The sequence below is a fragment of the Brienomyrus brachyistius genome, chromosome 16 (genome assembly GCF_023856365.1).
Source record: "Brienomyrus brachyistius isolate T26 chromosome 16, BBRACH_0.4, whole genome shotgun sequence".
Lineage (NCBI taxonomy): Eukaryota > Metazoa > Chordata > Actinopteri > Osteoglossiformes > Mormyridae > Brienomyrus > Brienomyrus brachyistius.
Window position 1 is genome coordinate 2852296 of NC_064548.1, and position 16771 is coordinate 2869066.

At 43.4% G+C, this 16771-nt stretch overlaps 1 protein-coding gene across 6 annotated transcripts in view; it reads right to left on the minus strand.

The window, feature by feature from the left end:
* spag17 (sperm associated antigen 17) overlaps positions 1–16771 on the minus strand; it is a 55809-nt gene that overhangs the window by 30918 nt on the left and 8120 nt on the right. For 5 of the 6 annotated variants that reach the window (XR_007382839.1, XM_048978709.1, XM_048978708.1 and 2 more), the window contains 23 exons: positions 15819–15975; positions 13810–13983; positions 12821–12993; positions 12570–12728; positions 11068–11143; positions 10863–10954; positions 10401–10487; positions 10055–10159; positions 9603–9750; positions 8861–9022; positions 8734–8774; positions 8520–8618; positions 7968–8122; positions 7616–7782; positions 7332–7393; positions 6436–6672; positions 6113–6227; positions 3393–3503; positions 3109–3219; positions 2359–2462; positions 1961–2057; positions 1751–1890; positions 1499–1637 (listed from right to left, as the gene is read on the minus strand). Coding sequence is in view for 5 of the 6 variants with exons in the window: in XM_048978709.1 (XP_048834666.1) it covers positions 1499–1637; positions 1751–1890; positions 1961–2057; positions 2359–2462; positions 3109–3219; positions 3393–3503; positions 6113–6227; positions 6436–6672; positions 7332–7393; positions 7616–7782; positions 7968–8122; positions 8520–8618; positions 8734–8774; positions 8861–9022; positions 9603–9750; positions 10055–10159; positions 10401–10487; positions 10863–10954; positions 11068–11143; positions 12570–12728; positions 12821–12993; positions 13810–13983; positions 15819–15975 (2911 nt within the window). In the remaining variant the exon portion in view is untranslated. The remainder of the gene's footprint in view (positions 1–1498; positions 1638–1750; positions 1891–1960; positions 2058–2358; positions 2463–3108; positions 3220–3392; positions 3504–6112; positions 6228–6435; positions 6673–7331; positions 7394–7615; positions 7783–7967; positions 8123–8519; positions 8619–8733; positions 8775–8860; positions 9023–9602; positions 9751–10054; positions 10160–10400; positions 10488–10862; positions 10955–11067; positions 11144–12569; positions 12729–12820; positions 12994–13809; positions 13984–15818; positions 15976–16771) is intronic. The other variant, XM_048978707.1, reaches the window with a different exon arrangement.

Here is a 16771-nt window from a genome sequence, read left to right on the forward strand (position 1 = left end):
AGTTTTGCAAAAAGATTCATCATTTTAATGTTTAACATTATTTTTTTCCTCCTTCCATGTCCTTTTGTAGAAATGTGCATGAAAATACAAGACAACTCACGTAATTTACCAGATCAATATGAGACACTGCATTTTATTTTTCGATATGAGATGGTCTGCACACCTCAAATGACAAGCTTTTATAACTAATTAATAGCCTAGCCTACTTCATCCAAAAATGTTAATGGTTCTTTATTTTTTTATTTAAAGTTTTGGCTATCGCCTGTGAAGACCACTCCCTCTCATAAATAGCCACGAAGAAGGTATTTATGGCTAGGCTATTGAGAGTGCTGTCAATTTCATTATCTTGAAAGGGAATTAACAGTGGTAAATACGTGTCTTGTTCAACCATTCACATAAGATGGAATTCCAACCAGGAAGTTGCACTTGAATGCTGGCATTCTGGTTCTTGACAGGTATTTAGAAGCTGGTGATGTGACAATGCTGAACTTCACAACTTACAAGAATGTCAGACACGCTATTACTGCAATGGGCAATATAATTGCCATGTTTAAAAAAAATCTCCATTGGAAACATATGGTAGAAGGCTGAACTGAAAGTCAAATCATAATACGTTGCTTTGCATATAGCCTAAGCCTATTTCCCAAAGTCAATAATCACTGGTTAGTCAGTCAGATTTAGAGACTGGGTTACTTGTCTCATATCTTTGATTATCGATAATATCATATCGCCTAGCACTGCAGCCTACCCAGGCAGCAAGGGGTGCAAAACGAGCCAAAGGTACAAGCGAAATAGACGGAAAGGGGATGAGTGACAGGGTACTCCAGAATGGCATCTGGACACTGCCTGATGCAAGCCTCACATCAATATGTCAAATATAAAGACCATCACAAAGGTCTATAACAGACTGATTAGCTATCCCCAGGGGGCTATTTAATCCGGAGTGAGCTTTCAGTACATGAAACACAAACTACCCAAGGGCTGAGACTCATGTTTTTTTCATTTAACCATTTTTTCTCCCATTTTTCTCTCAGTATCTCTACCCTGCTCCCCTAAATCATGATTACGCCACACTGAAGAAATCGCTGACACATGTCCATAGATGTTCAAACTGACTAGACTGACTGACAGCCCGGTTTAGGGCCATTTAGTGGTGGAAATGTTTCCGAATCAGGACAGTGGGCCGGACGCTGCTGGGAATACTATAATAACAGCACGTTATACTCCAGTGATATGAAAACATCAAACAGTCTAAAAGACGTGGAAAAAATAACTGTGGCCCACATGTCTGAGTGTCCAGTAGCCAAAGCACGATATGCTCTCATAGTCCCGCAAGGCATCCATTTGTCTTTGTAAAAGTGAAATATCTTCATAAATCTAGCAAAGGATGTGGCATGTTCTTTTATCACTTAGTCGAAATAGGCTTTTACCTGAGGCCAAAAACTGGGACCAATAAGAAAAAGTGTCAAACCAGGAAAGAGGTGCAATACGGACTCACCACTTTTCTCTAGAGTCTCCTTGACCTCTGGATTCCACTCTTGGACTTGCTCTTTGTCTAAGGTGGGCAGCTCCAGCAATGACTGACAGACCGGTAGCGAGTCTGGGCTGTTGCTGACTGTACCATCCGCAAACAGGATCTGTAGGGCAGGACAAGAAAGGAAGGAAAGGAGAATGAGAGAAATGATACATAGCTTTTGATAGTAAAACAGAAAGTGGGGGTGAGTTTTTGCTATTGCCTGCTCAGCCCTACCTGTGTGGATCCATCCCTCATGCATCTGACCACAGTGCCCTGGCTGCTGATGGCTCTGGAGGCCTCCAAAGAATGGGACACGCTGCCACCCAGTGGGAAACTCTGCCTTACCAGCATGCCCTTTACCTGCCCAGGAGCCGCTGTAAACCACAGGTGGGCAGTGTCACTGTAGCTATACCCACAATGCTCAGCACAAAATGCTGCACTCACCTGGTGACTCTTCACAGAAGAAGCGCAGCACAAGGCCAGTGGGGACAGACACGGCCAGGGTCTGGAATGGAGACCAGTCTGGGAACCTGGAAGACTGCTATGGAGACACAGCCAGGGCATACATCCCCAAAAATAAAGATTCTGAGGAAGGCTATACATTTAATGTAGATTATTCAGTTGTATTTCATTGTCCCCAGCTGGCAGGAAATGTGCCACATTATCACACTGTCTCTGCTCCATACCTCATGGAATCTGAATAAGAAACCTGCCAGTAATAAGCTCAAGGGCACATTTACCCGGCCTGTATGGAGGTGTGACCATATGAAAGACTGACTGAATGACTTTAATATCATTTTAAAACAGGTCACTTTGTTATTATTAGCTGTGCAACATATTACCTGAGGCTTGTTGGCTCTCAAGGCTTCATCTGTGAAAGAAGACAAGTCAGCAGGGGGAGCTACGGAACTGTTAGTATGCAGGGTCTGGAAAGGGTACCTCTCATCTGTTTGAAAAAGGTAGAGATTACACTGAAGTTACAGTGACATATAATGGAAGCAAGCCCTTTTTCAGGTGAGTCAGATAGAGTCAGTGTCTAAAGACTAATGGAACAAACTACACCACATTTTCCTTGCAATATTTTGTTACAATATTTTGTTTCTAAATGATCCATCCAAATTTACTTAAACTTTATATTTAACCACACACCTCAATACCACACTAAAGGCTTCCCTTACAACTGACAACTCAAGTTCAGCCAACTTTCACATTATAAGCAACTTTAAACAACAATGGTATGCAAAGACTATAAACAACTTTAAATTGCAATACTATGTAGAGACTATAAACAACTTTAAATAACAGTGCTATGCAGAGACTATAAACAACTTTAAATTACAATGCTATGTAGAGACTATACTGTAAACAACTTTAAATAACAATGCTATGTAGAGACTATAAAAAACAATACGATGCAGAGATTATGTCCTTATTTACCATATTGCTGTCACTACACACCTACAGAACAAATCATATACTGCACTTAGTTATTTATCATACCCATCATTAGGGAAAATGGTTAACCGGCAAATAAACAACAACAATCCAACAACCAAACAAAGCGGGGTGAATGAGGAGGATGGGGGTGTGACCTGGGCTCTCCCCGGAACTGCCATGATGACTGAAAGAGAGACGGATGCCACTGCTGAGCAGAGTGGAGAAGGACCCGAATTTGCTCACAGTCTGCTTGCATTCACTATTATCTGATAGGACAGACACATAAAATATGTCACCTTACCAGGTTAAATATTTTTTAATAATCTGATTCAGGGTTTTCTTCAAAAAAGAATGTGCCATTTAATAGACACCCAAGACAATATTTTTAGCAATTAGCCAACACCACAACAAAATGGATACCCAAGGGCATCTGTCCTACCCCTGGAAATAGTACTCTTCTTACTCCACTGTGCGCTCCTCCTCGGCTCAGCAATGTGAGTGACAAAGTGATGATTGTCCTTTGTCACGCTCACCTGGACAAACGTCGAACCTGAGACAGGGATAAGTCATTGGCTACATGCTGAAAAGTCACTTAACTCACCATTTCTGCTATGGTGTGGTCAGGCCAACCTGAGGCACAAGCAGCAGTCTGTACGGTACCCAGACACACCGTATTGCGCACTCTGTTCCCTCCCCATTTGGCTAAACATAAAAACCTTCAATGATTGCAGGTGTTCATAAATATTCATTAAGCGTGAGATAGCTTCTTGTATGGTTCTGATTCCAATCAGGATTCTAATCGGAACCATGTGTAGCTTGGAAGAAGTGTTCATGTTTGCTGGTTTTTTCATAAGAAAAGAAAGTATGGAATTACCCCATTTTACCAGATATGATTTTTCCCCTCCATGTTTTGCACAGACGTCTGTAAAATTTGAATTATCCTCACCAAATGAAACGCTCTTTAGTTTCATATCGACAGGCGTATTTGATATTCTCCTTAGCCTGCCAAGAAGCTTCAGTTCTTTTTTATATAAGGTCTACAGAAACACAAGAAAAAATAAAAGGCCCAATACTCCTTTTTCCATTTCATTTACTATGCCAAACTGAGGAGAGAAACCCATAAAACTTTTAACAGACCCTCCAGTCGAAAGAAGAATCGATATCAGTCACAGCTAGGGCAGGGTTTCCCACGAGTGCAGGGAAAAATACATGTGTATTGATTAAAATGAAAGCCATATGACATGGATAAATGAATCCCATGCTTGCATGCTCTCTTTCTGGGGGCCTTAAGAGCATGTGGCAGACGAGAAGGCCGCCCAACTGGGCATCCTTGCCTCAGATACCGGGAGGCCTAGCCAGCCTAACCGGGACACTTTGATCTGTGAGTTATGCTGAAAAGATGACTCTATTAATAACTTTCAAAAGCAACCAAAAAAATTCTTCTCATTTTACTTCAGAGCTCAGGTTCAGGGTTCTAGACAAAAGAAAACGCCATCCTGTTTCTGAAAGGCTGATTTATAGAGAGAAATGCCCAGCTCATCAATGCAAATGCAGCTGAGCGCTAGATAATCAGCTCCAAATGAATGTCTGCAAGCATAAATCTGAGAACAATTAAATAGCAGATTTTAAGATGCAATTTCTATAAGCGCCTGCATGAGGCGGTGTGAGTATATATGTGCTGTGTTGAAATGAGCATGCGAGCATGTTCCAGTGCCAGTATCAGTGTGTGTGTGTGTGTGTGTGTGTGTGTTTCACATGTGTGTGTACGCATATGTCTCTGTATACATCTTTATACGATATGTATTCTCTCCACTCTGATGTGCATGCTTACTTTCTACATTGTGCACAGTCTCCACTTACCTTCTGCAAAGTGTGCAGTCCCCACTGCAACATACATGACTACCTTATACAGTGTGCAGTCCTCACTCTGACGTGCATAATTACCCTTTACAAAGTTCACAGTCTCCATTGACCCACATACTTGCCTTATACAAAGTGCACAGTCCCCACTCAGCCATGCATAATTACCTTATGCAAAGTGCACAGTCCCCACTCAGACATGCATAATTACCTTCTGCAAAGTGTACAGTCCCCACTCAAATGTGCATGATTACCTTATACAAAGGGCACAGTCTGCACACTGACCTGCACACTTACCTTCTGCAAAGGGCACAGTCCCCACTCGGACATGCATAATTACGTTCTACAAGGTGCAGAGTTCCCATTCTGACATGGATGCTTACCTTCTACGAAGTACACAGTCTCCAATCTGGCATTTACACTTACCTTTTAAACAGTGCACAGTCCCCACTCTGATCTGCACGCTTACCTTCTGCAAATTGCACAGCCCCCATTCTGACAATATCACATCAATATTATGTCAAGCATGCGCAACAGTCACCAGGGCTTCAGATGACAGACTAAACTTTTGGCCGGACACCAGCTTTTCAATACTATACAGAGATTTACAGTATTTACACTCACAACTTATTAACCAGATTAGTAATACTCCTACAATATTTATGGAGACATTTTATGACCCCCAAAAGCTAATAATAAGTATAAAATTGGCATATCCTTATGTTTAATAAATGTGTCGGACTAAACTGCGAAAAGTACCGCCACATCACTGATGTCGTTTAACCTTGTCTATTCACTAGATCTCCTCTTTTAAAAGATGTTGTGGCTGCTGAGCTGTTCCTTTCTTTACCGCCACTTGCATATCGCATATTCCACTGAAGTATTCCAAACAAGTATACCAGAACAGAATTACGCGGTGTGCTCTGCTAACCAAATTTAATAAACAAAAATATACACCAAGTTCATACAGATTACTAACTTTTGGGTATCACAAAACGCATCTCATTAATATTTTAGCCATACTACTAACCTGCTTTAAAAATTGTGGGCGTAAATAAATGTCTATATAATGCCGAAAAGCTGGTGTCCAGCCAAATGTTTTGCCTGTCATCTGAAGACCAGGTGATTAATGCGCATATCAATGTGATATCACCCAGCCCTAATGCTTACCTTCTGCAAAGTGCACAGTCCCCACTTTGACATGCATGCTTACCTTATACAAAGTGCACAGTCCCCACTCTGACATGCATGCTTACCTTCTGCAAAGTGCACAGTCTCCACTCTGACATGCATGCTTACCTTCTGCAAAGTGCACAGTCTCCACTCTGATGTGTCCTCCATCTGCAGGAAACAGCGATTGAATCTGGCCTGATACATGGACCAGAGTCCCATTCATACTGTATCCGATGAATCCCTGCCAACCACAGAAAGGCCATGTATTAGGTATACACCCACTAGATTTATAGAAACTGGACACAGGAATACAATGAACCGAGACAGTGTTTTCACTATAGCCATGAGATAGCCCGCACTGTGCCTGATGCTGCCGGACATGTGTAACCACACTGATCAGCAGCATCATGCTAACATTTGCAGAACTGCTAACATTCGGCATAACTCACTATGAATTCATCCTTGGCTAGATGTATGTCTTCGCTGCTCTTCCTGGAACACATTGCAGGCTCAGGGGTCTTCAGGAGGTCTTCCTGGCTCTGCTGGCTGGGCAGGAGGGTGTCTTTGCTGCCGTTTGTAATCTCTGAGTGGTCTTGCACCTTTAAAGAGGTCTTCGTCCCTTTGTCTTTCTTGACTGTCTTGGTGAGCTCCTCTTCTTTCAGTTTGTCCTGCTCAATTTTCCATGCCTCAAGTTACATAGTTTGCAAAATATAAAAACATATTAATACCAATAAAAAAAAATTATATCTATTCATTCATTTTCAATATTGGTGGTGATCTGGGAGACCATTCCCAAAAGCACAGGACATAAAGGCTACACAGGTGATAAATTACAGGGCACCCCCTAACCATAAGCACAAGTAACCAAACGAAACAGAAGACTTTTAACAGTTGGTCCCCACAATGTAATGTATACATCACACACACACACACAAGTTGGTCTTCCTATCTAAATGGGGACCGTCCATTCATTTCTATGGGAAAAACCCTAATCCCAGTCACGACACCCTTAACCCCTACCCAGCCCTAACCTTAACCATAAGTAACCAAAATACAAGATTTTTGACACTTATACTTTTTTGATCGCATTCACAGATTTTTATAAAATTGAGGTTATCCAAATGGGGACCTGAAGAAGTGTCCCCAAAAGTAAGGAAATTTCAGGTTTTACCGCATTTTGGGGACATTTTGGTCCCCAAATGTGATCTATGCAAACACACACACACACACGAAACATAAAAACCACACCTTTGAAATGCTGGAAAAAACAGGATCTGTGATTAAATGTTAAGAACAGGCATAATGTCATTTACTCCAATATAGTGGACAGGCTCCTGACTCTCACCTTCAGGGAGTCTTTCCGCACATATGGGTCCATCACCACATCTTCCAGGGGCTTGAGTGAACCTTGACCACACAGAATTAGACAGAGCTAAAAATAACACCACAATATGTATTCACTTACAGGTATTACGTAATTCAAACAAATCTTATACAATCAAAAGAAAAAAAATAATAATTTGAAAGCAAAGGTTTTCCAAAACTGGCATCCATACTGTAATGCATTTTAAAAGTGGAATCTTTAAAAGCAAGCTCAAGGTATTGTGTAGTCACATTGCAAGCCCTTACCTCCCGCACTGCTGGGGGACACGCTCTTCTCCTGGGGCCCCACTTGTCCCGACACAGGGGGCTCACATAGGTTCTCTCTGCTCCGTTGCTCCCCAATGCCTTTCCAGTTCCTCTCCTCCTGATGCATCCAGTCTGAAACAGAGTCAGCCACATGCTCCAGGTACCTCCTGAAAAGCAGGCAAACATACACCATCAATGGCTTCACCAGTTCAGCTTTGGACTTTTTATGCTTGGGAACAGACTAGTTTAAGCATGTTTGTAACTCATGTAAGCATTATCGACATATTTCCTTTTTAACAATTCGACAACAGTAATAGCAGCGCTGGTCCTCTGCTCTGTTTCAGCCACGTACCTGAAGCCCACGTCTGTATGAAGCCTTGTGTTCCACACTTCCCTGCTCTGCCGCTCTGGGCCCACAGGGTTGTGACACACGATACAAAGGGATCTGTCCAGTTGACGGTGGAAGGTGTCCATGCAGCGGTAGGTGAGAGAGGCATCATGGAGAACCTGGTGAAAGAAATCCCAGATTGCTGTTCAAACAAGCTGCCTTGCTTCTCTAGAGTCGGGGGTTGGACTTTCGTGCGAGTATGTTGTATGTAGTGTGCATGCTGTCGTCATGCTGTGCGGGTCTCCTCCAGGTAATCCGCTTCCCCTCTGCATTCCAAAGAGGGGCAGACAGGCTGATCGGCATACCCAAACTGTCTGCAGCATGTGAGGGTGTGTGTATGAGATGCTGTGATGGAGTGACATCCCATCCAAGTTTTACCTTTATCTGTGGTCTATGCTGCCCCCAACCCTGTCCAAGTTATTTAATAATAACTCAATCACTGAGGAGTTGGAGGATGAATGAATGGAACAGGGCAGCAGGAAACCCTGAGGCACTGGTCCCGTGGTCATCGAGTACCTGAGCCAACACAGCAGCACTGTGGCACTCAGCATAATGCCAGGCCATGAGGCGGCGCCGCTGAACTGTCCGGATCGTCTCCTCGCTCATCTGGATCAGCTACCCCGGTCAACCAAACAAACGGTAACCATTTAACAGAGAAAAAATTTGACTTTGCACAGCGATTGCAATTACAGACGAGATTATGGTCAAAAGGTTTCAACAGAGTAAGTACCTCGCCCGCTTCTGATGTGCCTGGTCTGACATGGAGAAGCTCTGTGGAAAAAAGGAAGGAGCAGATAGCTTTGTTTTGTCTATACAAGAGTTAAAGGATACAACAGACCCTCAAAGGCGGTCCTGACCAAGGCCCTGGGAGAAGGAGATGGGGTCATCCCAGGGGTTGGGGCCTGATTCTGGAGGCCTGGTTTGAAGCAGAAGGCCATCCTGGTCCGTCTTTGTGAGCGGCATGCTCTCAAACACAAACTGAAGGAGTGCTCGCTCCACCTCCGGCCAGCTCAGCGGCTCTGCCAGGGGGGCAGACGCAGTCCAAATATCACTAATCATCTCATACTGTACCAGAGTACAAAAAACTGCACTACAACTGTTCATATTTCTTTCACTTGTCAGTTTGTTTTGCTTTGTTATTCTTCATTTTATCTGTGAAAATTAAATATTAATTTTTATTGAATTCAAGCCTCTCAGGTTAACTGAAGAACGTCTGCTAGAGTTGCCTTTTCACTTTCACTGCAGTTCATTCAATTTCAAAGGTTCTTCTATTCCATTAAATGGTTACTCACTTTCATTAGCAGTTCTTTTGCCATTATTTGGCTCTGAGAAGAGCACTGGCTTGGTGGGGAAAACGCAGGCGTCAAGTACATTCATTCAAATTATCACATCAAACTGCTTTACGTGATTTTGTTTTCTTAGCCCGAGGATACTCACTAGGACCCCGTCCCTCTTATGCCCCCTCCCTCCTCTCAAAGTTTTGTTGGCCATCTTACAGACTCATGCTCCATGGCTGTTCTTTCTGCAGAATAGCACTGGCCTGACCTGTCACAAGAATGCTTGATTTTTGCAGAATGTGGCAGAACTCCCTCCCCTTACTGTCACAGCAGAAGCACATGAGCTCCTGCAGTCTGGCCAGCCGGAGATGGTCATCCACCGGAGGATGAGCTGAGTGGAGGAGCCTAAACAGCGCCGTGTTTTGTAGCATCACTGCCTCCACCTTCATGGCATCCATGCCATACTGTACCTACAGTGACAGAGCAGCAGTGCAGGAGTGGAAATGCATGATCAGGTCAGGAGGAAAAAAAATCATTTATTTCTGAAGAGTAGTCAATAGGGCACTCTGGGGCAGGAGGGGGTAGATGCGCCCCCCCATACCCCCTTAGTCCACCAGTGCTGCACACATTCAAATGGTGCTTTAAACCACTCCAGCAAAGCATGCTGAAATGCAGTAACAAAAAAAAACTCATAAGCTCAATCACACAAGGTTGTTGTCACAAGGCGACAATCACACAGGAGCAAAGCCACAGAGGCAAGGGTACGTCTCTTACTGGGACGTAGTGCAGCCTTTTACTCCTGTCATCATGATAGTTCAGCAGCAAAGGCATCTTCCCCTCCTGCTCCAGCATCATGTCCCCAAAATTCTCCTTTGGCTGCTACCAAGTATATGGAGGACAATTTTATCATTATGGCAACACCCACAGAAAACATGCAAATCTGTATTGGGGAGAAGTTACCGCAGCACACTTAAAGCCAGTGATATACATAAAAGCTCTATATATATGCCACCAGCCAACTGTGTGTGTGAAGGACGCATCTACATCTGTATGTTCTGGCTCTGCAGACCAAGCAGCCACAAACAGTCATAGCAAGTGAGCAGGTCTGGAAAACCAGTACCTTCGTGTTCAGGATGTCCTGCCCTTTTGCATGCTCCTTGGCCTCAGTTCTGTTGGGCAGCAAAATCCCCTCCTGCATTGCCACCACCTGGACACAAGGCACCTGGTAAGTCCCACCTCTGCCCAGCGTGAAGCAGACATGCAGCAGCTAGGAGCCCGAAAGACCAGCCATGGGTTCCCACAGAGGCTGGGGGCCCGAAAGACCAGCCCTGGGTTCCCACAGCGGCTGGGGGCCCGAAAAACCAGCCCTGGGTTCCCACAGCAGCTGGGGGCCCGAAAGACCAGCCTTGGGTTCCTATAGCAGCTGGGGGCCCGAAAGACCAGCCCTGGGTTCCTACAGTGGCCGGTTGCCCGTAAGACCAGCCCTGGGTTCCCACAGCGGCTGGGGGCCAGAAAAACCAGCCCTGGGTTCCTACAGCGGCCGGGGGCCTGAAAGACCAACCCTGGGTTTCCAGAGCAGTACCTGTTCCAGCATGCAGTGCAGAAGCAGGGGCACAGACTGGGCCTCGGTGGGGATGGACTCCAGAAGGGCGCAGTAGTACCGTGTGTCCACCCCTGTTGGCAATGAGGCCATTCATGTAGAAACGAAACTGAATGACTGATCTATTTACCATTGTATCAAGAGCTCTCTATTTAAATGGGTTTTTACTGAAGCTGTCGTGGTTTACCAGTAGTGGCATGAGGTAGTTCCTCAGGAATGTGCTTCTTTGTCGATGACAACACTTGAGGTACCGGTACAGTTATCTGGATGTATTTGAAAGAAAGTTCTCTTTAGGTTAAATTGTCCTACGTATGACAATAATCAGAAATCTTGATCTCAAACAATTACATTTATTTATTTAACAGGCGCTCTTACCCAAAGCAACCTACAATTGATAAATTAGGATCAGCTCGGAGCAATTGGGGGTTAAGGGCCCAACACTGAAATCACTCCAAACCTGAGCCACACATTGATCTCTTACTATTTTAAGCACTGGAAATAACTATCTTCAAAAAATTAAAAATTACCAAACGGTTAAGTAGCTGAGTGAACAACACGTTCAGTATAGTCGTAGCCAAAAGTTTTGAGAATTACATAAATATTATTTTTCACAAAGTCTGATGCCTTTTTATGACTGTAATTTGCATATACTTCAGAATGTTATGAAGAGTCATCAGATGAACGGCAATTAATTACAAAGTCCCTCTTTGTTATGAAAATGAACTGAATCCCAAAAAAGTCATTTCCACTGCATTTCAGACCTGCCACAAAAGGATCTGCCGACAACATTTCAGTGATTCTCTCGTTAATGCAGGTCAATGTGTTGATGGGGACAAGGCTGGAGGTCCCTCTGTCATTTGTTTGCTCGAGTTAGAATATAGCATAATATTTTTAAAGAAAAACCTCACTGACTACTGGCTGTACCCGGAAAGGGGCATGGGGTGTCTATGATACAACTGCCTGTCATTGTAAATAAAAGAGAAATCTGTTGAGGAAGACACAGACTCATCCATGACTAGTGTTAATGTTTACTAAAATGGCACCATGATATTTTACAGTAATGCGGCCAGACTCAGCTTTGCTTAAAGGGATGAGCTTCTCCACATAGCATCTGAAATCTGACTAAACAGGATAACATAAACTACTGAACACATTACATGCATTTTACCTTTACAGTATGAGCTTTTTCCCTGACATCTAGATCCAAGAACTAATAAGTTCCATATTTAAAAATCAGGATGAATTCAATCCCAACAACTAATCAGGCATTACCTGCGAGCAGTACCTCTTGGAAAGTGCTGTGTGGCGTTCTGAACACAGTAAATCTAACCCTCCTTAATGAACTGCACCCATGGCCAAGTTTATGAAAACAAAATGCTTCTGAACATAACTGAGCTGGTATAGGGACTAAGACATTTCCCAAAATCTCAAACATATCTAGACAATGAAAAATGATCAGTGCTTTTTGGTAAGGAAAAGACATCGGCAAATGAGCACCACACTGAATACTACAATGTGGTTTGTTCTTTATGAGCATTTTTATTGTTTCAATATTATGCAAGTATTGGGTATAATATGGGACTTGGTGTCTGGTTCGTAAACATTAACATGAACTGGCAGTGCAAACGTGAAGAGATGAAGAGATAGAAGGAGCTGAAAGACAGAGGGATGTGTATATGCTTTCTGTACCAGGCTCTCTAAGCCAGTGTCCTGTGGCTCCATGCTGGCCAGACTGGGAACACTGATCAACCTCAGCTTGTCCAGGTAGTACTGATGCTGCTTCCTCTTCTCCAGGAGGTCATAGAGGAGGGATGCCACGCCTGCGAAGACACCTGTCCCCAAGGTCAGCTGGCACACAGAGGGGAGAGACCTGGTTTTAGGACACCTTGGGGGGGTCACTGTGTACAGAGCCACTCTACCCAGACTTCTAAGAGAGTCACCATGGCTTCGGGATCTCGTCTGTCCAGGGGAACCACGTCATCCTTCAGTGTGTAATAGAGCTGGGCCACGTCGAACAGTCTGGACCGAGGCAGGACACTGTTCAGCCCTGCCTGCAGGTTTCCCCAGAATGCGTCAATCTGCTTCTGCATCTTGTGGTTCTGGACCTCCAAAGCTGCATTTGAGGGAAGAGTTACATACCTTTTATTGCCCTGCATCATTCACACTGCTTTTAATAGCCATAGTTTGTAACATTTTCATTACTACGCAACATTATCGGTGATACAGTACCAGTATGAAGTAGTGCATTGTCAGCACATACATAGCATACATGTGGAGACCTAAGTCTTCTGGCCTTGTATAACAATTGGCCCTTGATGGAAGCTGTTTAGATACCACTGATCTATCTGTCACACCCTATGATGACTGCAGATCTTCATTCCATGAATAACAAAACATTTGATCAGTGTCACAGTAAAAAGTTCTGGTTTACTGGGTAAAAACCATCTTTCTCTTACAGAGTGTCACAATCAGCAAAATACCATAAAATCAAAGGTGATGTTACCTTATATTTAAAATCAGAATTTTAACTAGAAGAGATGCTGTCAAAACAACCCCATAACCCCACCTCTTCCCATCTAATCCCAATTTCCTTCCTTTACTTTGTTTTAATTTGCCTCAAAATGAAAGCAGGTTTAGATCTTCCATATAGCCATATAATGAACTATAGCATAATAATTTAGTGGCGATACCAGTTTTTACGCAAATGGAAAACCAACACCTTGAAGTACCATATTTTTGGTATTTTCTTTAAGTACCAAAAGAACGGTACCTAGTGCAGTGGAAAAGTGCCCCACATCAAGACAACCTCTGCCAGTTGTGGGGAAGGACTGATGCAGAGCATCCACTCTGCTTAGCACAGAACCTGTCATGAGGACCAGAAATCGCAGGCTACACATGCAGGAAGGGAGGTTCAACCACAGGATCTCACCTTCATCTCCAGTGATGAAAGTGTCATGACCCTGGAACAGCTCAGGAGCCTCGGAGCTCAGCCGTATGATGCTGGAAACATGTACACCCAGCGAGTCCAGCACTGATAAAAGCTGCGGCTGGTAGAAGCCCAACAGGAGGATATAGAGTTGAGGACCATCACCAGGCTCGTCATCTAGAATAGCAGCAGGGCATCAGCACAAGCTTAAAAGTTGGCGTTTGCCACACAAAAAAAGGCAGGTGAAGCAGAGATTAATCAGTACACAATAAGTAAGGAATAATTGACGACGGGCCGTTGAATTATTAGAAAATAATGCACACCCGAGGTGGTGATGCGGCCACGACGCGAAGCGGGAGGCGTCCCGGAGGCATCCAGATCAGATGCCCGAGCCACCTCATCTGGCTCCTCTCAATGCGGAGGAGCAGCGGTTCTACTCTGAGTCCCTCCCGAATGACTGAACTCCTCACCCTCTCTCTAAGGGAGAGCCCAGCCACCCTGCGGAGGAAACTCATTTCGGCCGCTTGCACCCGCGATCTCGTTCTTTCGGTCACTAACCATAGCTCATGACCATAGGTGAGGGTAGGAACGTAGATCGACTGGTAAATTGAGAGCTTCGCCTTTTGGCTCAGCTCTCTCTTCACCATGACAGACCGATGCAGCGCCCGCATGACTGCTGACGCCGCACCGATCCGCCTGTCGACCTCCCGCTCCATCGTTCCCCCACTCGTGAACAAGATCCCGAGATACTTAAACTCCTCCACTTGAAAGTTTCATATTCACCGTAAATATTAAAATTTACTTTCGTTTCCCTGAAAATAATTGCACACCTCAGAACGTTCGTCAGCCAATCAGATTCAAGCATTCAACGGTCCCGTAGTATAACACAGGTTAAAAAGAAGCTCAACTCAGCTGCTTCATTAAAAACCTCCAGCTATATACACAGGTACCAACTGAAACTGTACTTATGTAGATACCATTTACATTTTTGCCTGAAGTTAATGCTTTTCTTCACAGCGCACAAATACAGTATTTCGCTATTACTTATGGACTACTTAACCACAAACTAAAGCCTTGGTTACATGTTAATTCATCATCAGTGAATTGTGACGCATGTTTTAGTTAAGCAGTTACTATATTTGTTACTGTATCTTTATTCTGTAAACCTTTGTAAATTACTAAAGGAACTACTAAGGAACAAGTCATGAATAACACAAGTTAAATATTGATCTTATTTTTATTCATTATTAATGAATCCTGATGCAAATTTTATCCCAAGGGTAATACTTTATTTGACGGTATTTGAATAGTATTATACTATTACTTGTAGATTAATTAACGAAAACTAAGTCTGAGTAATATACTGATCTCATGTTAATTCATCATGAATCATATGCATGTTTTACCTCAAGCAGTGACTATACAGACGCTCCTCTACTTATGAATGAGATGTGTTGTGAACGGCCATTCATAACTTCAAATGTTCGCAAGTCGTTATTCAACATCATTTTTAAGGGTATACGCGAGTACAACGAACTAGAATGCTGGGAGTACGCATGCTACGCAATGGGAGAAGCGGCCAGAAGTCATACTAGGTGGAATTGACGCGCAGAAAAACAATTGATGTTGCGGACAGGAAACAGGAGACCAATGAACACAATTTGGACTTACAGTCCTCTTCGTTTGTATGTATGAAAGTTCATAAGTAGGGGAGCATCTGTATTTGTTACTTATATCTGTTAATTCTGTAAACCTTTGTGAACTACTGAAGGAACAAGTCATGTATAATACAAGTAAAATACTGAGGTTTAGTCATCATTAAAGAATCATGAAGCATCTTTTATCTCAAGTAGCAACTATATTTGTTCATGAGTTGTTCTTCAGTAGTAAATGGAGTTATTACTAAGTATTTGTGCCCCGACAAGTAAAGTGTTACCAAGTGAACTGTAATGGGAGCATGACAATTAACAGTAAGGTCAGAGCATGGCAGCAGGCCTCAGCAGTGTACTTGCCAATCTCTTGGCCTCTGCGCTTAAGTTTGGTCTGCTTGGTTGGCATTGGAACTTCAGCAGCTTTCTTCCCCTTATCGCCTTTGATGGGCTTCACGGCAGCAGCCCCCTTTTCCTTGGCTGGAGTTCCAGTCTTACCTCTGGCTGTTTCGTCTACTGTCTGGAAAAGAGGGACAAATAATGCCAGAGGGAATTCCAAGTTCATTTATCAAATCCAGCGTTACAGCAAGATAAACAGAACAGAAGTAGAAACACGCAGGGCTGGTGTGTCCCATATTCAGTCTACCATGTCATTGTTTTTGAACAAAGTGGCCAACATAAATGCTCAGTAACTAGAATTTTATCACTATCACATTGCAGTAATGTTTTAAGGGAAAGGTTTAGCCAAAGTTCTAAGTGTTACAAGTTAGTAAGAACATTTCTCACCACATACCAGAATAAGTAATAATTCCTGCTCTTATACTTCAGCTAAGAAAAACAAATATCTGCCCAGATATTAACACGCAGATGTGTACTTGCTGTCAGATCAAGCGCAGGGCCTAGTGTCAGAGCTGGCATTTCACAGAGACAGACATTAAGATTCACAGCCCTGAAACAATTTTTATGATTGACCAAGCCATAGGTAAGACAAGCAGACATTTCTGCCATGTGAGGAATTCAAGTGTAGTGCGATCTCAGTTTCCCTGAGCATGGTTGACTGCAGTGAATTTAATGCCATTTTGTTACTATGTACCATTTATAGGGGTTTAAATTAGCCTCAACTCACAGCAACATTAATCATGTCATTTATCAGGAAACCATACACTCCCACACACAAGCCCACATACTCAAACCCAGCCTACTAAAGTGGCACACAAGCACAAAGTCATGCACTCGGAGAAATACAAGCAACAAATATACCACACAAGTACACATAACGCAAACATAGGAGCTGCAGCCATCATTGTGGTTACAGA